At 35.6% G+C, this 20,029-nt stretch overlaps 1 protein-coding gene across 2 annotated transcripts in view; it reads right to left on the bottom strand.

Annotated features, from left to right (window-relative positions):
• Positions 1 to 19,797, bottom strand: part of smo (smoothened, frizzled class receptor) — a 28,410-nt gene extending 8,613 nt beyond the window's left edge. Inside the window, exons 1-13 of one of the 2 annotated variants that reach the window (XM_045748740.2) lie at positions 19,684 to 19,797; positions 16,506 to 16,935; positions 15,594 to 15,719; positions 13,028 to 13,150; positions 11,898 to 11,999; positions 11,381 to 11,590; positions 10,715 to 10,887; positions 10,169 to 10,287; positions 9,586 to 9,813; positions 7,512 to 7,713; positions 6,463 to 6,648; positions 6,119 to 6,258; positions 1,270 to 1,429 (exon numbers count right to left, since the gene is read on the bottom strand). In XM_045748740.2, coding sequence (XP_045604696.1) covers positions 1,270 to 1,429; positions 6,119 to 6,258; positions 6,463 to 6,648; positions 7,512 to 7,713; positions 9,586 to 9,813; positions 10,169 to 10,287; positions 10,715 to 10,887; positions 11,381 to 11,590; positions 11,898 to 11,999; positions 13,028 to 13,150; positions 15,594 to 15,719; positions 16,506 to 16,931 — 2,195 coding nt within the window. In that variant the 5' untranslated portion in view covers positions 16,932 to 16,935; positions 19,684 to 19,797. The remainder of the gene's footprint in view (positions 1 to 1,269; positions 1,430 to 6,118; positions 6,259 to 6,462; positions 6,649 to 7,511; positions 7,714 to 9,585; positions 9,814 to 10,168; positions 10,288 to 10,714; positions 10,888 to 11,380; positions 11,591 to 11,897; positions 12,000 to 13,027; positions 13,151 to 15,593; positions 15,720 to 16,505; positions 16,936 to 19,683) is intronic. The other variant, XM_069325414.1, reaches the window with a different exon arrangement.
• Between the last annotated feature and the right edge of the window lie 232 nt (positions 19,798 to 20,029).

The following is a 20,029-nucleotide window of genomic DNA, read 5'->3' as shown; positions in this document are numbered from 1 at the left end:
ATCAACTGGCTCCCTTCTCAATCCAGTTGTACCGCATCATTTTAGGTTACTTACACTACATTTTTGCAACTTTTGGACGATATATTACCTAAGATTATTAGCAGCCCTAAAGCAGGTGAAAAGATAATGAATAGTAAAAGAAAGCAGAACAGAGTTCAAGTATGAAATTAGAAACACTGGATAAACTTCACTTTGGAGCCCAAGTTAAAACACGCATGCTTGAGTCTCTGATTCTCACCACGAGGAAAGATAAGGTTAGCATTATTACACATGTTGTGATTCATAGATTGCAAGTTTTAAGCCATCAAGAGGATGACCAGGTGGGATCATCAACTAAAACTGAGCTCATGTTGAACATATGAACAGAAGGCTTTTCTCAGTACTGTAGTGTGTAATGCTGTCACACAGTGATTTGTGAGAAGGAACAAAGATCTTGCAAAGACATATATGAAACAAGTGAACCATCCAAGAAACTGTCATTTAGTAGTGCCTGGTTTGATTATTCTTGGAATGTGAAATATACAGGTAAAGCTACTTTAGCTAACCTAAGCAGCATAACTTCTCTGCTGAGGTAGTAAAAAGTGTTTACAAGAATTATTAAAAATCTTGCAATATGGATAAAAGAGGTTTATCCCAGAAGAGAATGGCATCCAGTACCTACATCATCAGACAGCAGTATTTTGTACTAACATTTACAAAAGGTTTGCTAACACTCACGTTGTCAATACATCAAGAAACTTTTAAGTGTATATCTTTGCCTGCTTTCCAGACCAAGAACTTCCCTGTGCCTTGAAAGGCAAGCATAAGTCTCTTGAGGTGAAACAAAAAGGCAGTGATAACATCTAAATTGTTCCTGGACTGGTTTACATCAAGTCTTTTGCCTCAGATATTGTTGGGATTAGTCACAACTTCTAGCTTCCTAGGACACAAATGATGATGTCAAAGTCGTTTTTCTTCCATCTAACACACAACCATTACTGCTGCCATGTAATCTTTGCATAATTAAAGCATGTAACTACTGTGAGACACTTCACACAATCAAGATGATGCCAGATGTATTGTAGGAAATTCAGAAACTGGTGTACCATACTTATTAGAATGTATAATGCATTGTGTGCACAACTGAAGTTGTGAAGAATTTCTTTAAAATAAATTTTAGATGTAGTAATTAAATTATTAAATTTTTTATCCATTACAAAATAAAAAATTAAGCAGTGGATAATAAATTCCAAATCACATTACAAAGAGAATAGTTATTAAATCACTCACCTTCTACTAATGCTATACTCTGAATCGACAGAATTTCTTCGAAGTCCCAGAGCAGCAGTGCCTACGAGAGCTCCACGTCTTGTCATGAGGTGAGGGATGGCAGTGGCCCATGCAGAGGACAGATCCCCAGAAGTTGCACTATTCATGTCAAAGTTTAACCCTGAAAGGAAATTTGACTACAATGATTCATCACCACTGCAGTCTATCCCTGGGCAAAGCACAAAACTATCACACATGATCTGACTCTCTGCACCTATTTTCATTTTCAAATTACGACTTTTTATACCTAAAATATGCCAATTACTGAAAACGGCGAAAGGTCATATTTTGCCCAAACCCCCCTGCAGTTTTCAAAATATCTGAAATGTCAGAAATTTGACTCCTGAGCATGATTTTTGAGCCGAATTCTGACTCTCTGCACCTATTTTCATTTTCAAATTACAACTTTTTATACCGAAAATATGCCAATTACTGAAAACGGCGATGGGTCATATTTTGCCCAAACCCCCCCCCCCCCCCTGCAGTTTTCAAAATATCTGAAATGTCAGAAATTTGACTCCTGAGTGTAATTTTTGAGCCGAATTCTGACTCTCTGCACCTATTTTCATTTTCAAATTACGAATTTTTATACCAAAAATATACCAATTACTGAAAATGGCGATGGGTCATATTTTGCCCAAACCCCCCTGCAGTTTTCAAAACACTTGAAATGTCGGAAATTTGACTCCTGAGTGTGATTTATGAGCTGAATTCTGACTCTCTGCACCTATTTTCATTTTCAAATTACGAATTTTTATACCAAAAATATGCCAATTACTGAAAACGGCAAGGGGTCATATTTTGCCCAAACCCCCATGCAGTTTTCAAAATATCTGAAATGTCCGAAATTTGACTCCTGAGCATGATTTTTGAGCCGAATTCTGACTCTCTGCACCTATTTTCATTTTCAAATTACAACTTTTTATACCGAAAATATGCCAATTACTGAAAACAGCGGTGGGTCATATTTTGCCCAAACCCCCCTACAGTTTTCAAAATATCGTAAATGTCCGAAATTTGACTCCTGAGTGTGATTTTTGAGCCGAATTCTGACTCTCTGCACCTATTTTCATTTTCAAATTACGACTTTTTATACCGAAAATATGCCAATTACTGAAAACGGCAATGGGTCATATTTTGCCCAAACCCCCCTGCAGTTTTCAAAACGTCTGAAATGTCCGAAATTTGACTCCTGAGTGTGATTTTTTAGCCGAATTCTGACTCTCTGCACCTATTTTCATTTTCAAATTACGACTTTTTATATCGAAAATATGCCAATTACTAAAAACAGCGTTGGGTCATATTTTGCCCAAACCCCCCTGCAGTTTTCAAAATATCGTAAATGTCCGAAATTTGAATCCTGAGCGTGATTTTTGAGCCAAATTCTGACTCTCTGCACCTATTTTCATTTTCAAATTACGACTTTTTATACCGAAAATATGCCAATTACTAAAAACGGCAAAGGGTCATATTTTGCCCAAACCCCCCTGCAGTTTTCAAAATATCTGAAATGTCGGAAATTTGACTCCTGAGTGTGATTTTTGAGCCGAATTCTGACTCTCTGCACCTATTTTCATTTTCAAATTACGACTTTTTATACAGAAAATATGCCAATTACTGAAAACGGCAATGGGCCATATTTTGCCCAAACCCCCCTGCAGTTTTCAAAATGTCTGAAATGTCCGATATTTGACTCCTGAGCGTGATTTTTGAGCCGAATTCTGACTCTCTGCACCTATTTTCAATTTCAAATTACGACTTTTTATACCGAAAATATGCCAATTACTGAAAACAGCGATGGGTCATATTTTGCCAAACCCCCCTGCAGTTTTCAAAATATCGTAAATATCCGAAATTTGACTCCTGAGCGTGATTTTTGACCCGAATTCTGACTCTCTGCACCTATTTTCATTTTCAAATTACGACTTTTTATACCGAAAATATGCCAATTACTGAAAACAGCGATGGGTCATATTTTGCCCAAACCACCCTGCAGTTTTCAAAATATCGTAAATGTCCGAAATTTGACTCCTGAGCGTGATTTTTGAGCCGAATTCTAACTCTGCACCTATTTTCATTTTCAAATTACGACTTTTTACACCGAAAATATGCCAATTACTGAAAACGGCGAAGGGTCATATTTTGCCCAAACCCCCCTGCAGTTTTCAAAATATCTGAAATGTCGGAAATTTGACTCCTGAGTGTGATTTATGAGCCGAATTCTGACTCTCTGCACCTATTTTCATTTTCAAATTATAACTTTTTACACCGAAAATATGCCAATTACTGAAAACGGCGAAGGGTCATATTCTGCCCAAACCCCCCTGCAGTTTTCAAAATATCTGAAATGTCGGAAATTTGACTCCTGAGTGTGATTTTTGAGCCGAATTCTGACTCTCTGCACCTATTTTCATTTTCAAATTACGACTTTTTATACCAAAAATATGCCAATTACTGAAAACGGCGATGGTTCATATTTTGCCCAAACCCCCCTGCAGTTTTCAAAATGTCTGAAATGTCCGAAATTTGACTCCTGAGTGTGATTTATGAGCCGAATTCTGACTCTCTCCACCTATTTTCATTTTCAAATTACGACTTTTTACACCGAAAATATGCCAATTACTGAAATGGCGATGGGTCATATTTTGCTCAAAACCCCCTGCAGTTTTCAAAATATCTGAAATGTCGGAAATTTGACTCCTGAGTGTGGTTTTTGAGCCGAATTCTGACTCTCTGCACCTATTTTCATTTTCAAATTACGACTTTTTATACCGAAAATACAGTATGCCAATTACTGAAAACAGCGATGGGTCATATTTTGCCCAAACCCCCCTGCAGTTTTCAAAATATCTGAAATGTCGGAAATTTGACTCCTGAGTGTGATTTTTGAGCCGAATTCTGACTCGGGGTTGCCAGATTCAAATTGCTAAAAGTAGCGAGCTGACGGTCTAAAAGTAGCGAATTTGTAATAAGAGTAGCCCAATTTTTTGTTTAGTGACTGATACGGGTTTCAAAGTAATCTATTATGATATATAGAGTACATTAAACGATTTTAATTGTTTTATTAACATTATCTCTGCATATATATATATTTAACCAATATGATAATAGGATAACTTACCAATATTTACTGTTTGAAGCTTAATGGGTATGAAGTCCTTCCACGTCTTTACAGTTGAAGATTACCAAGATCTTGATCTGCATCCACAAGCTCGTTCTTGTATATTGCAGACTCATATTTAAGCATTGATATGAGTGGTTCAAATGATGAGCAACAAGTTACATTTTCTTCAAGATATGTTTTGATTCTCAAGACTGATGTCAAAAGCTCAAGTCCCATTCCCATTCAAGATTTCTCAGTTTAGTTTTCACAGACGTTACTCTCGAAAATATCCGTTCAACCAGGGCATTACTGATTGGCAAACTGTATATTTTCAACACAAACTCAGCGAGGTCAATCAGTATGGGATCGCCAGCAGTGTTCTTGACAGTTATTGTCTTGGTCTAAAATGACGATTCAGATGTCGGAATTTGTCCCTCACAAATGTTGGACTAGTCAATGGTTAACAGTAGGCGCCACTGACTTTCAATTTCACTAAGCTTAGATTGGTCAGCTAATACTAACGGAAGTTCCAAAAATGGTGGCCATGTAAGCTAAGGCATATGATAGGTAACAGATTTTTCACCTTTATTTATAGTTTCAACATTACTTAGAATACGAGAAAGAAGCTATTTGCAAGCTTTCATGAAAAAATTATCGCATCTTTCTTGAACATTTTGAAACTTTTCCTGGGTTGTAAAATTCTTTTGTCTGTTGGTGGCCAGAAGTGTTGAAAATTCGTAAACAAAGTCCACTTTCTCCAGGGAAGATACATAGAATTGTAGTCCAAATTAACATGAAGCTTTGCATGATGAGGACGAAAGATTCTTCTGAGTATTTCAAGAGTGAAATTTTCTAAGACAGTGTGAAGGCTATACTGATCTGCTTCATCTTTTGATAAAGTAAATTCATCCTTTCAAAATCATTTAGGATTGGTTTGAGACATGTGAAATATACTGTAGCTTATTGGAGGGATCAGCGTACATTGAAAATAGTTGCCTTGCAACATATTTATCACAAGAGGAAAAAGCTATTTGGTAATGAGTTGTTAGAGAACCCCACTGATCAAATGGCCGCTTTACACTACCGCTCCTTGCCAACCATCGTCTTCCTGACAAAGGTATTAACTGTAAGGGATCTTTCCCATCATTTATCAATCTGTAAATTTCTAGATAACTTTCTCCCCTTAATGAAGATCTGTGGAACCAGGTGTAGCTTTTGGGATGAAGTATTATTAACAATTAAGGTTGGGAAATCTATTGCCCCTGGGGAGGATTACCTTGCCTTGTGGTTACTTTTTCTTTCAAAGGTTCCTAGGATCAACGTTCCCAGGGGCCGGTCTCTGACCAGGGCTCTCCTGCAGTAAGTGGTCTAGTCAATCAGGCTGTTGGACTTGGCTGTGATTTGTACAGATTATATTATTAAAGCATAAATAACCATCATTGAGTTTCTTAATATTAATTGGCCAAAGTAGCCCAACTTGCGTTTAAACTAGCCCAAAAAGTCGCAAGTCGCGAAATTAAAAATTTGAGAGCGTGGGGCTCTTAAAAGTAGCCCAATTCGCTACTTGTAGCCCAATCTGGCAACCCTGCACACATCTGCAGTATGCTAGATAAACTATGAAAGGATTTATGACTCAATTCTCTAAAAATGTAAGCTATATGAAGATAGTGTTTACAAAAAAGTGTTTACAAAAACATCTATTCTTACCAAGTGGATCATCATGCATAGAGTGGAGACTGATAGAAAGTCTACCAGCAGTATTAAGGTCATGACGTTTAGCGAAAGCTTGAGCTATAACCCTGTGGCGTGCAAGACGCAGAGGTTCTTCTGAAGGAACTCCTGCAACCCTGGAAAACACACACAAAATTTAAATTTGCTGTATATAATATATGAGCAGAATAAGGTTTCATTAATACAAAATTCATTTAATAATTGAATCAAAATTCCTTTAAAAACAAATGTACTGTACTAGAATTTTGCAGTGCTTGTATAAATCAAAACTATTACACTATTTAATTAATATAAACAGTGTATACTACAGATGTACCTACCTGCGTAGAAAGCGTTTCCAAGCTTGTAGTGTGTTTGGAGTCCAGCACCATGAAGACATTATGATGCCAGCACCAAAGAGAGCCAATAAGTGTAGTTTATATACATTGATACTGGGACGTTTTGCTATTGTACAAACTGATGATCCACTGCTGAACTGGGTTGCATCCGTCATGTTAGAAACACACCTTCATATTTAAATAATATTAAATTTTTTTAAATAAACCTGAGAGATTTTGATAATATAGTATCTTATCAGTATTATGAAACTATATAATTGCTACTAATTAAAAACACAGTATTGTACTAGTATTTTAATAATATTTTAACTATCCAAATGTGGTTATCATGAAAATATTCACCTGTCAAACAATATGCAGAAAGTAACATTCATAGAGTAATAAAATGCATTTTATTCAATACCATTTAATCTCTAAAACAAGAAACCTCAATACAGTAGTCTATTATATAATGAAAATCTTAATTCTCAACCCTCCATCTAAAATGTAAACCCTCAAAGCTATGTTTTGTGAATGTAAGCTATTCATTAGATACAACGAATATAGAATATTAACCACTGAAGAAAATCTGATTAATCACGCTTAATCTTTAATATAGCATAACTTCATTTCAATTAACAAAATTACTGTAAAGATATTAACTGACTTGGTACTAACCCTTCTCCCCATCGCAAGAGATCTCCACAGACTGGACATTTTCCTTTTTTTTTTAAATGTGCAATGATACATGTTACATGCAAATAACCACTGATGTGATCATATGGATATAGCCTCTAAAATATAACATACAACATATGGAGACTAAATACTGTGCCAGATCATAAGTATGAATTAAAATAGTACAGTACCTGTGCTGGAAAATATAAGAGTGCTGTATTTAAACAGGGTGGATCATGAGAATATTATCACTGTGTAAAAGTTAAGTAGTAATAGACAGAACATTTATAAATATGTTTTCTGTTATGATGTTTTTTAATGTAAATATAAAAATGTGTTAAGACTGTGTCACAAACAAGAGAAAGCAAACTTACATAATATAGTCCCGAAGTGCCTTATCCCAGAGGTGTTGGTTTCTGTACTGGTAGATGTGACAGTAGATGGTAGTACCTGTGAAAGTTGCTAGTGTGATGGTGATGAGGGCCAGCCTGATGATTGTCTCCACTATCTTGCTGTTGGCACTGTCACTAATTATATTGTAACACTCCATCTTAAGATAAACTAACTTTATCATGCCTGCAACAAAAGAGAAATGAAAGCTGTAAAATGAGATAAAAAACAGTGTCATAAAATTATAAATCAATTGTTTAGTGTAATGAAATGGCCTTTTATGGTGGGCTTCTCAGTAGCTCCCTAAGCTTAAACAGTGCTATAGCAAAGCCTTACAAAATTGCAGTAGGCCAGAATCTTGCACTCTACAAAGCATTTTCAGGGGTTCCCAGGCTGTGCGCCTTGGTGCGGGAGGATTTTGTGCTTTTGCCAGTCTTATCGCAGAATGTTTCCACCGTGTTCCATTCTCTTCCGTGGGGATTTCGGTGCTCTGTTCTGATGGCTCACAGGTGAGGTGACCTGGATGCCAACTAGTGGTAGTAAGGCACATTACAGTAATAGTTTGCCCATGTAAATGTTCATTTGTTATTTGCCTTTTTGCCTTTTTTGTTATTTTAACCTTAAGGCTACTAATTTACTTAAGAGCAGTGCCTTGTTTAGTTGAGTATAACCATTTTTAGTGGTTTTCTTGGTTTTAGGTCGTTTTCTCATCCCTAGGCTCTTCTTGTCTCATGGAGAGAACCAGATTCTATGCCTGGCTCCATGTAGGTCAGGTTGGGGCTCAAAGGCCTGGTGTGATTACCTAAGTTATACCAAAGCTTAAGCTCAGTTATACCAAAGCTTAAAGCAGTTATACCAAATACCTCAGTTATACCAAAGCTTATACCAAAGGTTATACCAAAGCTTAAGCTCAGAGAGCTACTGAAGAAACCTTCCCAGAAATGAACAAAAAGCCACTTGGCCTGCAGACCATCTTGGTTACCTTGAGGTTACCTTGAGGTGATTTCGGGGCTTAGCAACCCCGCGACCCGATCGTCAACCATGCCTCCTCGTTGCTAGACTGGTCAACCAGGCTATTGGACGCGGCTGCTCGCAGCCTGACGTATGAGTCACAGCCTGGTTGATCAGGTATCCTTTGGAGGTGTTTGTCAAGTTCTCTCTTGAACACTGTGAGGGGTCGGCCAGTTATGCCCCTTATATGTAGTGGAAGCGTGTTGAACAGTCTTGGGCCTCTGATGTTGATAAAGTTCTCTCTCAAGAGTACCTGTTGCACCTCTGCTTTTCAATGGGGGTATTCTGCACATCCTTTCATGCTTTCTGGTCTCATGTGATGTTATTTCTGTGTGCAGGTTTGGGATCAGCCCCTCTACTATTTTCCATGTGTAAATTATTATGTATCTCTCCCGCCTGCGCTCAAGAGAATACAGATTTAGGCTCTTTAGTCGGTCCCAATAGTTTAGATGTTTTACTGAATGGATTCTAGCAGTAAAGGATCTCTGCACGCTCACCAACACTGCCCTGCCGCCTTACACCAGGCACCATGTACTATCCACTCTCCAACTTGCTCCAATACAAGTTCCTTGGATACTTTTCTATATTAAAATGTTTAAACTTGTAATAAATAATGACACAAAATTCAAAAATAGAATATATTATTTTCCATTATAAAAAATATACAAAATACACATTCATTTTTTCCAAAACTTATGTACAATGTATTACTGTATATATTTTATTTTTAATACTGAATTAAAGATGCATATTTGGTTCATATTCTACTAAAATTGAAGATTTTATATGATTTATTTATTAAATTCATGGCATTAGGGAATCTGCACCGATTTTTAAATTAAATTGCACTGTATGTGTGTAAATGATATCACAATAATTTGGCAAGTAAATGAAATGTCACGGAAAAAATTATGCTGCAGTTTATGTGAAAATTAATCCCCTTTATGTAATACAATAGTGTATTTTGAAACATTTGTGATGCTTGTGCTCTCATTATATTACAGTATATGAAAAAAATCAAACAAATTACAACAGTATTCTATTTACCTTGCACAAAGAAAAATCCAGCAGCAAACACAATAGCTACCATTGGCAGCAGTAGGAATATTATTCGTATGTGAAGTGCTGAAGACAGAAAGCATATCCCCGCAACAGAGTCGGCTTCAACTTCTGCCAAGGCCATAATGGTGATGGTCAGGACAAGAGGTAAGGACCATGACACCAGGTGAAAATATGCTGCTCGTCGTTCCAGCTCATCGCCACACAGCCCTGCTGCTGTAAAATGTGGTTGACAATATTTTGAAGCACATATTTTAATGAAGTATCTTTTAATTGTCATACATAGGTAATAAATATTGAGTTACTGTACTACCAGGTAAATGTAATATCTTTTATCACAAAACAACAGTTGCACTAATGTTAAATGTTCAACACTACAACATAAGAACTTATTTGAAAAATCTTATAAAAGACCACCTATAACTTTAAATTTAATACTTAACCGAATTAAATATAAAATTCTTTTGATAAATTTTGTACTGGTATATTTTCTAAAAATGATGTAGAGTACTTTATTTGGCAATCATTGTTTCCATTTTATTGTAATATATTCTAAAGTCAATGTTCTCACCATATGATTTGAAACTGGTGTGGAGAGAGTATGCCAGGATGATAAGCCATAAGCCACCAGCAACCATGAAGTAATAGATGCAAACAAACACCACTACACACGAGAGGTTTCCACCGGAGCTTAGGGAAAAACAAGAAAATTATGATAATTACAATATTCTAAACCAGCTCTTTTTGAATCCAAGTACATACCTCAAATTAAATATGGATAGTGTATTGTATAAATTTTATTAATATAAGCTCTCAATTTAATGACAATCAGCATCTGATACAATTAGAGGATAAAAACACTGTAGGTAATTTTACTCATTGCTGATGTTTAATACAATATGTATACTGTACTAATTTTAGTTCCATCAAAAACTATTCTTTAAAAACTTAAGTGATATTGTTTACGTTAAAAAAAATAGAGTCAAGTTTATTCTAGATATACTGTATCATATCCAGTCTGATTTTATCAGTGAGTTATCAATTTGGTATGAATGCTAAAATTGACTAAATAATTTAGCATAGCCAGTTGCCATCAATAAATAAATGCCTGTCTTACCTAGGTTCCCCCTGACGTAGAGTACCATCTGATCGACAGGTGAGATCATGGCGGACTCCGGGATGAAACTGAACAATGAAACCAATGCTGGCAATGAGGAAACAACCATTGATGTAGAAGATGATGAGTACTGGATACTTGTTTGCTGCACGCCAGTCTATCAGGTACGTCAGCTGAGAAACAATTTAAAAAGTGATGTGAAAAAACATTCTGTAGACTACTATCATACAGTCTCTTACCAAGATTTCCTCCAAAAAAGATAAAACACTTTATTTACATAGAGAAGCACTGAACTTCCAGCAGTAACTTTAACAAACATTTGTTAGTACGCTGACTTCTTATAGCATACTACTTTCTTATTCAAAATACTTTTAGGCTATCATCCTTACAGCTTAATTTGCCACTCACACCTCCAAGACACAAAAAGCACAAGTACTGTATAGATAAATACTGTACATAAATAAGAATAAACAGTGATTCAATGTGATTAGAGTTTAATTTATTTTATCTTGAGTCTTTGGTTCAGATTTTCTTAACATTTATTAAAACTACTGTACTGTATTTCTAACTATGATAATAAACTAGCTGTGTATTATTACAACTAGAACAAAACTACTGAATTCTAATTATTTCTTAGGGCAACAATAACTCTTCCATACAACGCACCACCGTGAGAGCAGCAAAGGCTAAGCAGACACCACCTAGTGCAGCCACAAAATGGTGAAGGTCTTCATGCTCCTCATCAGTAAAAATTGGATTGGCACACTGGACACCACACCCCTTCACGCCTTCGTACCACGAAGATTCCTCCTCAGTGGCCACTAATGGAGGAGCACATTGCCCTGTTGTGTTGAATTTCAGTTCTCTCACAGTATTCTGGAATTGTTGTATACACTTCAAAATACAATTTATGTGGTGCTTTGTAATTTTCTTTACAATCTTACATCTTGGCATTTATTTTGAGATTTAAATTCTTAACAATAATGAAAAAAGAACTTGATTGCTCGTGAAGTCATTTGCCAGTTATCCAATCCGCTCAGGTTTGTGGTATATCAGAAATATCAGACAAATTCTTAGCCAGTCTTTCCCCCTAATTCTGTCAAATTTTGTATGTACTACTTGCTATAAATCAGGTTTTATTGAAAATGTGAAAATTAAGTTGAAATTTTATATATAAGCTTACCTTACATTTATGAGGATAATCTTCACGACATACCAAAAAGTCTGGCCACCCTCTCTCGTACTCCACTAACCTGCACGGGCCTCGAGTAATGACGCACATCTCCTAAGTGACAGAACCAAGCAGGTATGATTCAAGAAAGCATTACCTTTTTTAGCTTACTGTATATGTTCTCTATATGTTCCAGGTGAGTGTGTGTGTAAATAATACTGTTACATTCCAGTAATGCTTAAGAAATAATTAAGCATGCAAATCTATTTATGATTTATTTTGAATGTGAAAATACTGTAACTATACTACATATTCTCTGCATTCACTTGGCATGTACATCATCTGCTTGCATGCTCTCTCTATTAAAATAACTTCTGACATGCTCCTAAAGTCATTACTGTGTTAAATAAGTAAAATGCCAAACTTATTATAGTTGGTAGCAGTTATGTGCAAGAAAAATTTATATAAAACATTTAAACTATTCAAAAGTCTGCCCTGTAACAAGATAAATGCAAGATACAGTAACTATCTCATAAACAACTCGAAAAGGTTACCACTGAATGGAATAATGTGAATTCTGAATGATTTTTCATAGTTATGGAGTGAAATAACAGGACAGTTTAAAGTTCCACCTTGTTTTCAATACTCAAGGACTAAAACAAACTACAAGATAAAGTGAGATGATGTGTCGTTTGCAGAGCAATAATAAAATTTAGTTGATAAAAATTATGTAATAAGATCATTTAAAATATGACTGACAATACTGAGTGGGAGAGGTTGTCCAAGTAAGACTTTAAAATAGTCAGCAATTGAATCCTTCCAGTCTACAAGTGTTTCAGATGACAGTACAGTATTTTAAACATAAGACTGAATCCAATAGCAAATGTTTTATGTGAGTGAGGTTAGTGCATTAAATAAGCAAAACTGAGAGTTCAACTGAGCATGCAGAGTGAACAAATGTTTAAGTGCTCTAACTGCTCTGGAGATCAAACTAATCATAAGCTGAGAGCACATGTATTTTTGTGAGATTTACATACTTAATCCATCACAAGTAAATCAGGATACAGTGTAAATATACTGGTACTATAAAAGGGAAAAATATATCCAATAGATTGTATATCGAAATATATCACTCAATTCACCTGTGAAGGTAACTCCAATGAATTATTGTCACAGCGTGGGAAAAATATGGCACAGAGTAAAGGCTGTACTACTGCCCAGCATCGAGGGACATTACGAAGTGACGACCACAACTCCAAGTGTTCCTACAAAGATAAACATACAAGATTTAAGAATATAAATATATTATTTATGATATTAAAATCTTAAATAGAAAAATATACACCAAACATGTACATACTATTTCTATATTTTGGTGTGGATTCTAGACTTATTTTTAATTAGAAATCACTACACAATAAAGGTAGACTATGATGATATTAAGACCATGGCTAAATACTGTACCTTAAACTCTCTTCGCTGATTTTCCTGCAAGTGAGTAGCCACAAATTTCAATATGAGCTATATGTACTATGTATAACTAAAATTTGAGAGTACAGTGCACAAGTCACATTTATATATATACATATTGTCCTTAAACCATTTAAAAAATTGCAAAGTATTCAAATATGTGGCATTTGTTTCTTGTTACATATTTACTATTATTTTGGGCTAGGCATTGCTCAACATTCTGTCATGAAATTGTCATCTTCAATTTTTGTGAGAAGCACTTAGCAGAGAAGTACATCGTGTCATTGCTAGATATTTATATATTTTTTATTAGGCATGTAAATTAGCTGTGTAATAACCTTTTTTATAATGTTTATCAGGTATGTAAAAGATGTGTAATAGAGTAATAACCTCTGAAAAATTATCACCAAAAAAAATGGGGTCAAACTAGGTACTGTCTTTAGTCCTATATTGTTTGCTACCTACATTGATCCATTGCTGAAAGAGTTAAGAGCCAGTCAAGCTGGCTATCACATATACAATACCATACATATACAATACACATATTGCAATCTCCGTGGTGTAGTGGTAAGACACTCGCCTGGCGTTCCGCGAGCGCTATGTCATGGGTTCGTATCCTGGCCGGGGAGGATTTACTGGGCGCAAATCCTTAACTGTAGCCTCTGTTTAACGCAACAGTAAAATGTGTACTTGGATGAAAAAACGATTCTTCGCGGCAGGGGATCGTATTCCAGGGACCATAGGATTAAGGACTTGCCCGAAACGCTACGCATACTAGTGGCTGTACAAGAATGTAACAACTCTTGTATATATCTCAAAAAAAAAAAAAAAAAAAAAAAAAAAAAAAAAAAAAAAAAAAAAAAAAAAAAAAAAAAAAAAAATACTGTACTAAGGCCAATTTTTTTTGTTATGCTGCTGATCTAGTTCTACTGGCACCTACCAAAGAGGCTATGGAAAACTTGATAAAAATATGTGAAAGATATAGTGCAGAATGCAACCTAATGTTCAATCCTACTGAATATGCTGAAACTGCTTTTAACTCACAGGACTCATTTTAAGGTTATTCCAAACTAAAATTACCAAGCAGAGTGATTTTGGTAAAGTATTAAAAATATATCAGGGGCATATTATATCCACAAGGGACCCACTTGTAAATTTATCTGATGCTATTAGAGATCTGAAGGTCAAAACAAATGTCATCATCAGCAAATTTGGCCGTTTTGATACCCAGTCAAAAGTTAAGCTTTTAACAGCCAATGTCCAAGCTTACATGGAAGTGAGTTACTTGACCTACAAAATGCTGACATTGGTAAGCTTAATTGTGAATGGGAGGAAATGTTCATAATGTATCTTGGGCATGCATCCTCGCTCTCCACACCAGGATTGCCGTTGCTATCGCCTACCTGGCCTGATGTCCACACCTACACTTGAAGAAATAATTTACACATGAATGATATCCTTTTGTTCAGTAAACAACCTTTTTTCAGGGACTCACTTATCACTGGTCACTCCAACTTTTCCAGAAATATCAATTTAATTGTTAGGAAATACAACTTAAGAATGAATGTTAAATAGATACAAAAATAAAATATCTGAATGCAAACGTAAGAAGCATATCAAAATAATCATTGACATCATCAATCTTTTTGTTGGCCTAGACAACTGCTTACATCATCCTAAGATGACGGGAGGCTAGAAGCTAAAGGAAGTGTCTCCAAATTATGCAGACGATGAGTCACAATAATGTGGCTGAAGATATGATGACCAAGCCACACACCAGAAGATGAGGAAACGACGACATTTCGGTCCGTCCTGGACCATTATTAAGTCAATTACGGCTTGATAATAGTCCAGGACGAACCAAAACGTCATCGTCTCCTCATCTTCTAGTGTGTGACTTGGTCATCATGTCTCCAAATTATATTGTGGCCTCCCATCACAGCTGGGAGACCACTGACCTATTGAAGCCATAATTTAAAAAAAAAATACACTGACAGTAATTATATATGTCCAAGTACATTATATACTTGGACATATATATGTACTGTACTGTACTGTACTTCTTAATAAAAACTCATGGAAATATATTTCCTTAATATAACAATTGATTGTAGACCTAGCTTAAAATTTACTGAACAATAAAGAAATGTTGCAGAAATGCAGAAAATCAAAATGCTCATACAAAATGGAAGAAGAACAGGTCATAAACAATAAAGACAATTAAATTATTCATCTCACCCTGGCAATGCGCTGATTTGGTAACCCGGTGAGAGCCAAGGAAGTGTGCGCATATGGCAATTGTACTCCCAAGCATGTAGTCTCCTCAAGAGCTTCACACTTGACAGTCCGGTGACACTGATCAACCTGCAGATGCAGAGAGCCAACTTCAATATTACTGAACAATTTATCTTAGCTTACATACAAAATTTAATGTTAAAATTAATAAATAATAGACTTGAATACAGTACATATGATATAAAATATTATTGCTTGGCACTGCAAGGGATAACAAATTCATGAGGCTTGCATATGGTGGTAACCCCATCTTGATCAAACACCTTCTTTACAGTGTTACTCAGTGCTTAATCTCTGCATTTGTAAATATTACTTTAAGGCCAACCAACCTTTGGCTTTGTCATTTTAATGACCCTGTCCAGGTCATACTACTGTATATATTTATTTGGCCCAAACAGGATCACACTAACCAAGGACAAGGTTTTTGACCATTTGGTCTCCCATCTAGTTTCTGGCAAGACCCAATAGTGCTTAACTTAATGAACCAAGTGATACACATCAACTACAGTGCCACACCAAAGACTATGCAGCATTAAGAGAACTATTTAAATCATTTGTAGGTAATGACCACAGTTCAAGGCATAACAGTACAGTACACAATATTTAATTTCATGTATATTTTGAAAAGAAAATATACTACTGGAAACTAAAAAAATATATGAAATACAGTACATATTTTGTTAAACGATAAAATAAAGCTTGTTATTTTTTCATAATTTTGCTAATTTCATTATTTCACAAGATGATAAAATGCTGACCAAACAAATCTTGCTTATATACATGTATACAGTAACTTTAAAATAAAAATGTGAATCTAACAATTTTGTAATACAATATGGCTGTACATGTACTTACATTTTTACTTTCATTAAAACCGCCAGTGAAACTTCCATCTGGTGAAAATGAAAATGCATCTACTGGAAATCTCTGATTGACATCAGTTGCACTAACAACACTTTGTGGTCCACTTCTGATTTGAGGGGAAGACGAGGCAACACCATTCCATACTTTCTTAAGACTATCTGTTGAAGTGACACTTATTGCAGGGACACTGGTGATGGCACTTGTTGTTGTGGCACTTGTTGTGGCACTTGTTGTGGCACTTGTTGTTGTGGCACTTGTTATTGTGGAACTTGTTGTTGTGGCACTTGTTATTGTGGAACTTAGTGAAGTTCTAAAGACCAAAGTGGAATCAGCTGGTGATGTAGTAGAATTTGTTCTCTCCTCAGTCCGTACAATCACTGCACTCACAAGCAAAATGCCTATTGTAAGTAAACCCATTGTCCTGTGAAGCACAATGTAAAAATTAGCTAAATATAAAAGTCATCAATAATGTAGTAAGAATGACTATTAAACATATGTAGTCAACATTAATATAATAAATATAAACAACAATCCATGAAGCAAATGATGCTACTACAGGCCTAGTAGGCAGTCTAATGGGATATTTATACTATATTTCTCACTTGGTCATATTTTTACTCCAGGAATTCAGGATGTATATGCTTCAGATACAGAACAGCCAGCAATGGGTTAAGGTAGGGCCTATGGATGTTGTACTATAACTAATGTTGACACCTGACTTGAACCCTGAGCAGCCTGTATCTCAATCATATACAGTACTGTACTGATTTCACCGAGACCTTTAAAATACGCAACAAGTTAAAGAACATTGATCCAGACTACTTCTTTAAACGGTTAAATTTAGTACAAATAAGGGGCAACAGCTTCAAGCTCAACAGGCCACATTGTAGGAGAGAAAACAAGAAATGCTTTTTCACCAATAGTGTTATGAACCCGTGGAACTGCCTACCGGCTGAAGCCGTAGATGCCAATACAGTATATTTCAGTGCTGTACTTCAGTTCAAAATTCAGATAGAAATAATCCTCAGGAACAATGGTGGAACCTTTGACAAAGTGCCAGCTGCCTGTCCACATCAAGACCACTAGGGAAATAGTGGCCTTAAGATAAATTCAGATAAATTATGTTCTAGGGGTAAATATACCCAGGGAACCATAATGGTAGATTGCACTGTAAATTATTTCAGTAGGCCATAAGTTTCAGTAGCACTAGACAAATTTTTAATTCCATATTAAATCTTTATCTGATATTCAGTGCAATAAACAGAATTTTCTTTTGATGGCATAAACCCTCTTCCCCAGTCACCGAACTTGAAGTCAAATTTTGTCTAAATACTGTACCTACATTATCACTGATACCTCACAGCACTGATTTTAAAGCCAAGTACAGTGTACAGTATAGTAGTTTTGACTGTTTAATGCTTGTACAGAATACCAGTAAAATCAAGAACAGTACTGTACTGTACTACAAAATGGCACATCATATCATTCAGCATAAGAAATTGAGTGGAGTCCCTGTTTTAAATCATATATCAAGCATAAATTAAAAACAGAAATATATAGTGGGAAAAGTAAGAAGACAAAAGCATAACATAGACAGGGAATATATTGCTAAAATGGTGTATGTAATTAGTAGGTCATCAACATGAACTACAGGTACTTTATCTACATCAGAGTGCATGGGGGTTATATGTAAAGCTTGGACTGGCTTTAGTTGAAGTCTCCAGACTTCCTGTGAATTCAGTGGAATCCCAGGTTGTTTAACTTATACCATGTTGTGGTACAGGGATAAAGTGCATGACTAGAAGTACTCTGATCACTGGTTCAAGTCACCTCAGTGCTCTAATTTCTCACCGATATATCTCATTTTTGTGTGATTTCTATGTGCATTATTATTACAGTATTATTATTGGTATATTACAATTATTTACAGTATGTTCTGTACACTACTAGTATTAAATAATATGTTTTCTACTGAACACACAAGGATATCCTGAGGCTTCTACTAAAGCTGGAACAGAATTTTCACAAAATCCCCCCATGCATTCTGGCTCTGTCACCTAGAACTTTGTTCTACCTCTGACACTTTTCTTTCAATACATAGAGAGTAATCACACTAACATGACAGCATCAATGAAAAAATCCGTAAGAGCAGTGATGAGGGTTCCAACCTATGCAGTGTATGTTCCCATGCACACGCTTCTAGCAACTAAACCATTACTTGATATAAGGAATGCAACCTGGAGTTCTACTGAGCACACATCAGTGTGTTCATTATATACAATACACAGTCACTTGTTAGTGTGATTACTCTCCTTGCATTGAAAGAGGAGCATCAGAGGTAGAACAAAGTCCTAGATGACAGAACTAGAGTGCATGGGGGGAATTGTGTGAAAATCCTGTTATGGCTTCAGTACAACTCCAGGTTGCAATCCTTATACCATGTCGTGATCTAGTTGCTAGAAGCATGTGCGTCTTAACATCCACCGCATAGGTTCGAACCCTCATCACTGCTCTTATGGAATTTTTCATTGCTGCAGTCACATTAGTGTGATTACTCTCTTGTGTAAATATAATTAGTGTCAATGATAAACAAAGATATACAAATAATGTTTAACAGAAAATGCTTAATAAATAAAACATCAGTTTTGTAATTAATTATATGAGGCCAAGTATTTCAAAATCTAGATATATGTATAGCATAATTTAAAATTTGTCTGTGCTTGACTAACAGCAAATTCATAATCAATAATATAAATAACAAAAATATAAACAAGATCAATAGTTTTAATAAATCTCTGATGCCTCAGCAACATTTTTAAACACACACATTTGGTAAGCATTTATAATTTTGCAATTATAAGCTTACTCAAATTAATGGCTGATATTATGAGGAGCTGTATGTCAAGATACTGGCCTCCCAACTCATTACAAACTCATAAATTGTTCAAATACCTTATAGTATCAATAAATCCTGAGGATTTACAGACAACGTCGCCTGTTTCCTTGTGATTATGTATTAAACAACTGGCTGAGGATCAAAGTGGCATCCCAAATTTCACCACAGTCCTGCTTCCTGACCTAGCAAGCTCTCATGAACTCACATAAACCACCATTGTATATCTTCTGTACACTACACAAATAACAATGTGACTTTATCTTATAGTCTCACCTTCAGTCTCTTTGATATTACCACGCCTGAAGCTCCCAATGGTCCAGTTCCAAATTCATGACTCAAGATTTCTTTTTGATTGAGAAGCGGACCACACACATCGCTCGTGTTTGGAGTTCGAATTACTTGTTCACAATTTAGACCGTAGGTAGTTACAATATTACTTAATATAGAGCCATGATAAATAATTACTGTCATCACTAATTGCTATAGTATTTTATTTATTAAGATATAAGTGTCAATCAAGATGTTCAATCAAGAATTATGTCAAGAAATGAAGACGAAGCCAAGTTTACAACATCCGAATTCTTTTGTTGTTTACCACCCGCATGAGGAAGTTGTTTAG

Source organism: Procambarus clarkii, chromosome 2 (genome assembly GCF_040958095.1).
Source record: "Procambarus clarkii isolate CNS0578487 chromosome 2, FALCON_Pclarkii_2.0, whole genome shotgun sequence".
Taxonomy (NCBI): Eukaryota; Metazoa; Arthropoda; class Malacostraca; order Decapoda; family Cambaridae; genus Procambarus; species Procambarus clarkii.
Note: the sequence above shows the minus strand (reverse complement) of the source record. Positions and strands in the feature narration are given on the sequence as shown.